The sequence below is a fragment of the Alligator sinensis genome, unplaced genomic scaffold, assembly GCF_000455745.1.
Source record: "Alligator sinensis unplaced genomic scaffold, ASM45574v1 scaffold767_1, whole genome shotgun sequence".
NCBI classification, from domain to species: Eukaryota; Metazoa; Chordata; order Crocodylia; family Alligatoridae; genus Alligator; species Alligator sinensis.
In genome coordinates, this window is record NW_005843271.1 from 53,018 (window position 1) to 61,069 (window position 8,052).

The following is an 8,052-nucleotide window of genomic DNA, read 5'->3' on the forward strand; positions in this document are numbered from 1 at the left end:
TTCCCACTGCCCAGCTTTATTCTTGGTTACATGCATGTGTGGAGCCTTACATATGCATGCAGCATCTTGCTCCTGGCAGCCCCAAGTAGGACCTCTTGCAGACTAGAATGCTGCCCATCTGCAAGGGGAACCCCACCGTTTCCCAAGGGAACCCAGGCATCTGAGGGATCCAGACCCATGAAGGAAAGGGAGCCCAGGTTTGCAGGGCCCTGGCCAAAAGGCATAATTATCAGTAAACATTATAAAAAGCCGAGAATGTCATTTCCCCTTTTATCAGTGCTGATCCCATAGGCGCCTCTACTCACTGCTCATATCTTTTGCAGTGACTTGTCAGAGGAATCCTGCTACTCATACAATGCTATAAAATTCGGAAAAAAGCAGCTGGGAACTCCTTTATGTTTCTTGATCTGCAATGTTCTATGTAGATCAATAGAATGGTCTGGAATGAGGGAATAGTCTTGGGATCATATGACTATGGAATCATATATGGTTAACTTCATTACTCTGCCTTCTGCCGAGTCCTTCAGATCTGTAGGAATTAAAGGTAAATATTTTAGAAAACACAAGTGAAAAAGAACTGGCAGGTTCGGGTTATACCCATTTCCTCTTAGGCACCATTAGGGAAGTTGACTTCATTTGTGACTGTGAGTTTGCTGTCATTATATTAAGTTCAAAGACTCTGTTAATTCTCTTAAAAGGAATGTCCAGGTGATCCGGAGACGGTTTAAAGATGTTTTTGAAAGGGCATCTTTGAACGAAGACAGGAGATTATTCATGTAAGTACATGTCAAGGTCCCATTAGCGGGGTACAAAATGCGGAACCTAGCTCGATGAAGGAGAGAAGTGTGAACTGTGTTTTTCTTACACATGTCCTGAAAATGGGCACTTCCAGTCAAAGTTGTTGACATTTTTGTTTCTCTCTAAGGTATAATAGCTTCTGCATTTTTTTTTTTAAATGTACCATTCCTTTTAAAGAAATCCCAGAGCTCGATTTTCTTAGAACTGAAAGTAATGTTTATTAGTGTTGGGTGTTTTTTACATGTATAAATTAGCTTTGTCACCTATAGAAGTATAAGCTCTCTCTTTTGAACTACAGCCTTGAGAGCCCCCCTCAGGTTTGCCCTGCTACGTTTGCTTATATGCATTGTAAAAAAACCTTAACTATTTCACGGAGTACCACAGCATGACTTTTCTGTTTTACCATCAATCTAAGTGCTACCAGGAATTGCTGAGAAACCTTTTTTGCATAGTTATTTGTGCCCATGTAAGAAGCATTGTGGTTCTTTGCTGTATTCCTTTTATAGATCTCTAGCATTTCATTCATTCTACTGAACTCTGTTTTTTCATCTCCATGCATCCTGGCCCAGTTCAAACAATTGAAGCCATAGTATGAAATCCATACATCTCAAACAGTGTGCTTATTAGTGTTGTTAAAACAAATTGAGGCGGCTCCTAGACCCAGCCATACAAGGAGGCAGGCATGCCCCAGAGCTTAGTTATGTAGTTCTATTAATATTTTTCACCAGTTTTAAATGTTGATATTTCCTTTCACATCTAGTTCCCTCGACTTTTAATTGGAAATTCTTGGGAAAGGCAGATTCTAACAGAATGCCTGCATTTCTTTTAGGCAGACAAGGTTCTTTGGGTGAATCTGATATCTTTTATTAGACCAACTTAAACAGTTGAGTGTCACGGCGCGGTCCTACAGGAGGGCTGTGATCTCCTTAAGGCCCCCTCTTCTGTGCCAAGTCGGCCCAAGAGCACCCTCTGATTCTCGCCCGCCACATCTTTGACGGTTTGAATTGGATGGGAGGCTGCCTTACATCTCCTTGGGCACGGTTAGTTGGGACCTCTGTCCCCGTGTTTTCCCGGACTCACTGGGGGTCTCTCTGTATGATGGGTGCTTCCCGGGCACCCTAGCCTTATGGGCTATGCGTGGCTCCAACCACCCCCGATACCACGCCCCAAGCCTCGCAGTTGGAATCAACGTCGGTCTGTCTCTCTCTCTCTACTCACGCCCGTCTCCCGGGCCTTCTCTGTTATGCCGCCCCCTCCTGGGGCTCTCTGTGCCCACTCGGGGCCTTCTCTGTACAGTGACCCTCTCTCTGGGGCCTTCTCAAGTGCTGCCCCCTTCTCTGGGGCTTGCCAGGCCCACCCTAGGGCTTCTCAATGAGGCGTTCCCGTCTCTGGGCTCGCCAGGCCCAACTTGGGCTTTCCAATAATATCGCCCCCTTTCTGGGGCTCGCCGTGCCCAATTTGGGCTTTTCTAATAATGTCACCCCCTTTCTGGGGCTCGCCGTGCCTGCGCTGGGGCTTCTCAATAGGGCCCCACCTGAGGCTTGCTACACCCGCACTGGGGCTTCTCAAATGCCCCCTCTCTGGGGCCGGGGGTCTAAGCACCCTGTAAGCTGCGCCCTCACTGGCACCGGGGCCCCCGCACTGCTGTGGGTTCTCCCTAAGTACGCTGCACCCTCACTGGCGCTGGGGTCCTCACACTCCGCTGTGAGGCCCCTTTGAGGATACTGTGCCCTCACCGGCGCCGGGGTTCTCACACTCCGTTGTGAGTCCCCGATGAGGCCTCCTCCAACCCTTTATAGCCTCACCCAAACCACTGGTTTAATAAACAACAAAATGCTACAGAAACTCAAGCCTCCTGGCTATAACATAATGTAAAGCCACCTGGCTAAACCACGTTGCACAAACACCCTAGAGCTGCCATCCATAACTCTGCTCAAGCAGTACCTGCGGGTCTCACTGCTTCTCACATCCCTACTCCGGGAGCTCTTGCCTCTCTGGCTGCTGGAAGGGAACTGCCAGCCTGGCCTCAGCCCTGGGCTTTATAAGAGCCAGCCTCTGCCTCCTACAGGCAGCTGACCGCTGGCAGGTGTGGGTCATTTGCTCCCTCCAGTTGCCCTGGCAACCCACAGGTGGGCTCCTATTCCCTGCTAGGGCTCCCTATGCACTGCCAGAGCTTTTCCTCTAGCAGTTTCTGCCCTCTAGGAGCAGGGCACCTCAGTGTTCTGCGACATTGAGGAAAAAAAAATTAAGCAAGCTTTCAGGTTTAAAAACCCTTCGTTGGGCTGAGGAAGTTTCTGCAGTTGGTGTGTGCTCTTCCTGGATGGAATGAAAAGTAAAGAAGCTAGAGGCTAGGTTGGTATTTATACAAGATAGGCAGTCAGTGAAGATGTTAATTGCGGAGTCAGTGGGTGAGAGACAGGCTGGGTGAAGGGGAGAGAAGTGGGATGAATAGTGGAAAGGAACCTGGGGAGTCAGATGTCAGGCAGGTTATAATGTGTCATAAATCCATGATTTTTAGTATCCAGGAGGTTGATGAAGTGGAGTTCATAGGCTCGTCTCTCGGGGGGGGTTTTTTAGTTTCCTTTGAGGATCAGGACTGAGAGATTGGAGAGAGAGTGGTTTTCTTGCAAGAAATGTGCTCCAACAGGTAATTGGGTATTCTTGTCTTTGATAGATTTCCGGTGTGCGTTCATTCTGGTGCAGAGTTGTTGTTTGGTCTCTCCTATGTATTTTCCATCAGGGCATTTGATGCATTGGATGAGATGTATTACATTTCTGGAGGTGCAGCTGCAAGATGCAGAAATGCTGATGGCTCTGTTGTGGGGTGTAATAGTTGTGAGGGTGGTGAAGATGTGTTGGCAGGTTTTGCATTTCTTGTCATGGCATGGTCTGGATCCATTTGGTGTGTTCTGGGCTGTAGGAAGTTTGCTTCTGGTGATGAGGTTAGTGAGGTTTGGTGCTTGTTTGAAGGCTAGGATGGGTGGCTCTGGGATAAAAAACAAAAAGGCTCTGGGTAAAATCAATGTCAATTGCTGAATTTGGACATGATTTGAATAGGGTGGGTATTCGGGCAATATGTGCTTTCTCAAGGAGTACAGAACCGTGCTCACATTCAAATTAGAGGTAGTATTTTCTTGAGGTCAGCAATGCACATAGCAATTGCTGCAATTGCCATAGGGATGCAGTACAGCAGCAAACAGGAGGGCCAGTAACCTGAGCACTGGGATAGGAGGTGCCTGCAGGGCTACCTGCCTAGAAAAACATGAAAAAATTGGGTAATGCTTTTGGAGTTGCTTAGCCTGAATGCCTCACTTCTAAAATTGCCAGTGGTCTGATGCATAAAGATAGCAAGTCCTACAGCTGCTCTTTTGGACTATGAAAAGTCTTGCCTGTTCATCTTCATTCAGTCATCCATTACGTGTTCCACTAGCCAGTCATTACACAAAGCTACTTCTGCCTGTTTAGTTCTTAACTGACATTCGGTCTCACTGTTGGGAGAGCCATCCCTTGTAAGTAGCCCAGAGACTGGAGGAGGATGGCATAATCTTTTGGTTTCTGTTTTAGAGATGGCCAGGAGGTTGCTGTGGTGTACTACAGAGAAGGTTATGTGCCAAAGAACTACAATAAACAGGTGAGTACTGACTGCTTTTGCATTTGCTTTTTTTAAAAAAGCACATGCAAATGTAAAATGCAGTGTTACCTCAAGTGTCCAAAACTGTTACCCTGAATGGGAATTGCTCATATCCCCAAGTCTGTTACTTGCATTGAAAATCTCCTGATGATCGGAACTTAGCGCCCCCCTGACATTTGGGTAACTCAGATTTGCGGGGTATCCAAGAAGTGGAACCAGGATTCTCCAGAAAACTTCCTGCTGCAAACTGTCATTGCCTTCATAAGAACAGTTCAGTGCTTTTACTAAGCTGAAGATAACATGCAATAGAAACCTACGCTTTTTGTTGGACAGAGCTAACCCTTTAATTAGAGACAGTGTGAGACCTGGAGTATTAACTTGGGCCTATGTTGAAAAAATACTTGATCTAAAATTCAGGTTAGCTTTACTTGAGAGGTTGCAGGAGATGAACAGGGATCCGGGTTTTTCGTTTGCCACAGAAAAAGGGGATTTTCTTTAAAGGAGTAAAACCCAAGAAACCACAGGTTTCACCTTGCAAGCTGGCAGACTTCCAGCTTGCAAGGGGCTGCTTGGGGCTGGGGAGAGCAGGCCACAGGGGGCACCACGTGCATATGCGCACACAAATACATGTGGCAGCCAGATAAGCTCCCTCCAGGTAAGTCTATGGGAGGGGGAAAGTGGGTGGGAGTTCACATGTGATACATGATGGGGCACAGGTCACTCAGCGGGGGGACAGGCAATATGAGGGAGTGGAGGGGGACACGTCCCTTCAGATTTCTGTACTCATAGTGGGGTGTGGAGCATTAGCCTGGCAGGACCAGTTCTGGGCAGGAGCTGCCTCCACAGCCCAGTGGGTGGGACTCAGGACAGGAAAGAGCACTATGCCACACCACCATGACCAGCAAGGTGAGGGACTCCCTGCCTGCCCAGCAACAGCAGCAGGCACAATGCCATGCCTCACCTTGGCCGTGGTGGTGCTGTGCTCCCTTCCACTCCAAGTCTCAACCACTGAGCTGTGGAAGCTGCTCCTGCCTGGAGCTGGTCCGGCCAGGCTGCAGGCCTGCATCCCATTGTGGGTACAGAAATCAGGAGGAGGCACATGCCCCCCCCCCCACGCGTTGTCTGTGCCCACACACACCCTTTCCCATGTATGCACCCCCTTCCACTTCCGGGTCTGCTGCCGAGTGCGCTGGGGACCCCCCACACTCCTGTGGGACGCTCCATGTGCCCCAGTATCACAGCATTCATGAGTCGCCTGCTACCTAGAGGTACGTAGAAAAAACATTTAAAGCTGTGTCTATGTCCAAATCACCAAATCTCTCTGAATTGGTTTGCAGGGTTCGGATTTGATTCAGAGAGATTAAAGGGTCCTCCGATTTGATTCAGATTCAGAAATTTGGCCACCGAATTCGGCTGAATCTCTGCCGAATCAAATTGGAAACCGAAGCTTCACACAGCCCTAATACCTATATATATAGTGGTGCTTCATTTTAATCACAGAAAACATGGATTTTGGGGGTTTTAATAAAAAATATTTGGATTTTTAAACTGAAAACCAGGATCCCTAGTGATGAGGTATTTCAGACCAGTGCCAGAGTTGCTGCTAAAGCTGCTGTTTGAGTGTAAATGCAAACAGTCAACTGAGGAAGTTAGACAGCATTAGACAATGGAGGATGGCCAGCCTTTGCTAGTGTTCTTTTGCTAGTGCTGTTCCCAGAAGCAAAAGTTAGAAGTCCATGTGTTGGTTACTGTGCACTGGTGCTCCTGCCTAGACTTTAACTATTAGCAATTGAATACTAAAGGGGGGCAAGGGAATTTAGATTAAATCAAGTAAGTGTTGCTTTGTTTACCTCTTAGAACTGGGAAGCACGGTTGTTGATGGAAAGCTCCAAAGCAGTCAAGTGTCCTGACATTGCTACCCAACTTGCAGGGACCAAAAAAGTTCAACAGGAGCTAAGCCAGCCTGGAACCTTAGAAAGACTGCTGCCCAACAATACAGAGTCTGTTGCTCGCCTGAGAGCAACCTTTACTGGCCTCTATGCTTTAGATATGGTAAGTAGTTGGTTTGTGAGTAAAGCAACAGTCCTGTGCGTGCCTTTTTGATCACAGCTGCTCTTAATTTGTGTGATTTTTTTTGTTTGTTTGTTTGTTTTTATGTTTTTTCAACTAGACCACAAGAGTAGGATACTGAAAACACTTGAAAATCCATCTCTCAGAGGTGGTATCAAAACTTAAGATTTTTACAAGCGAGAGAGAGAGCATTTTCTCTGGCTTATGGCAGAGGTGGGGCTACTGTTTATGCTTAGTTTAGGAACATGGATTATCTTGCTGCTTGCTAGAAAAGATATAAACGCAGATGGAAATATGCTGACATTTTGCTACTGTTACTTTTTTCTTCCTCTAGGACAAAGAAGGTGATAAGATGATTGCCATGGCCATTGCTGATCCAGACCGATTTGTTCTGAAGCCTCAGCGAGAGGGTGGAGGTATTGACTTCTGTTACATTTCATGAACTTCAGAGACCAGAAGCCTGTTGTTCACTAGGGGACTTGTTTTGTATTTTCAGGGGAGTACTTGAGCCTTGTCTGTCCAAGGCATCTCACTGTAATGCTCTGTGGCTAGAATAGTTGTTTCTTTTCAACACCTCCTGCTCCTCCAAGCTACAAGTCTTGAGTTGCACTACTGAGAGGTGCTGTAGAAAATCTTTTTTTTTTTTTCTCATGTCCTTTTCCTTTCCAAATAGAAGGAGCATTTTACTGTCCTTGTTCAGCATCCTCTGGTGGCTTAGTAGCTGGGGTTCTCCATCCCTTTCTTTTTCCTCCCGGAGCATGTTGGTGTTGAGAGCCAAGGAAAAGACAGATGTCTAATATTTTTTCCTGGAAGGTGTCAGGATTTTTCAGCATTCAAACCTATTAGGGCCTGTTTGGTAGCGCTGTGCCTGCTGTGCTCTTGTGAGCCTTTGTCAGTATAGGTTCTGAGGACTGCAGTTACGACTAGGTAATCTCTGAGAGATTCTAGGACCACAACAGTGAGGGACCCTTGAGTCCAAACCATGGGATGTAACCAGGAGTTCTCTGGAGACCAATGTAGTATCTGCAGTATGGGGATTATATTTACAACTACCTGTGTTTGTATAGCAGGGGACGTTTGTATTCTTTTCTATTTAGTGCTTCTTCAGGGCCTTCAGGTGGAAATGAATCAAATGGCTTTTGCAGCTGTTGGGATTTGTTTTAAATTGATAATTATTTGCATCAGGGAACAATCTGTATGGTGAAAACCTCAAGCAAGTTCTGGAGAAAACTAAAGACAGCCCAGAGAGAACTTCCTATATCCTAATGGATAAGATCAAGCCTCAGCCAATGATGAATTACTTGTTGAGGGCCCACTCTCCCTTGAAAATATCAGAATGCGTCTCTGAGTTGGGGATTTTTGGTGTCTACATCAGGTGAGGCTTTGGCTTGCTTTGCCATTTCACTTTGTCCAGGCCTGCATCATTCCCTGCACTTCAGTGAATTCTAACCAGCCCAGGTAGAAGGCATTGTAGTGAGACAGCACCAGCAAAAAAGGCGTGAAAGGGGGCATACACGTTCAGAACAGAAATGCAGCTTGCCACAGGTTCAGCA

General features: G+C 46.7%; 1 protein-coding gene across 4 annotated transcripts in view; it reads left to right on the plus strand.

Moving 5' to 3' along the window:
• Nucleotides 1–8,052, plus strand: part of GSS (glutathione synthetase) — a 26,854-nt gene that overhangs the window by 14,542 nt on the left and 4,260 nt on the right. For 3 of the 4 annotated variants that reach the window (XM_006038161.3, XM_025194646.1, XM_025194647.1), the window contains 5 exons: nucleotides 699–776; nucleotides 4,363–4,429; nucleotides 6,287–6,481; nucleotides 6,834–6,915; nucleotides 7,685–7,874. In XM_006038161.3, the coding sequence (XP_006038223.1) occupies nucleotides 699–776; nucleotides 4,363–4,429; nucleotides 6,287–6,481; nucleotides 6,834–6,915; nucleotides 7,685–7,874 (612 nt within the window). The remainder of the gene's footprint in view (nucleotides 1–698; nucleotides 777–4,362; nucleotides 4,430–6,286; nucleotides 6,482–6,833; nucleotides 6,916–7,684; nucleotides 7,875–8,052) is intronic. The other variant, XM_025194648.1, reaches the window with a different exon arrangement.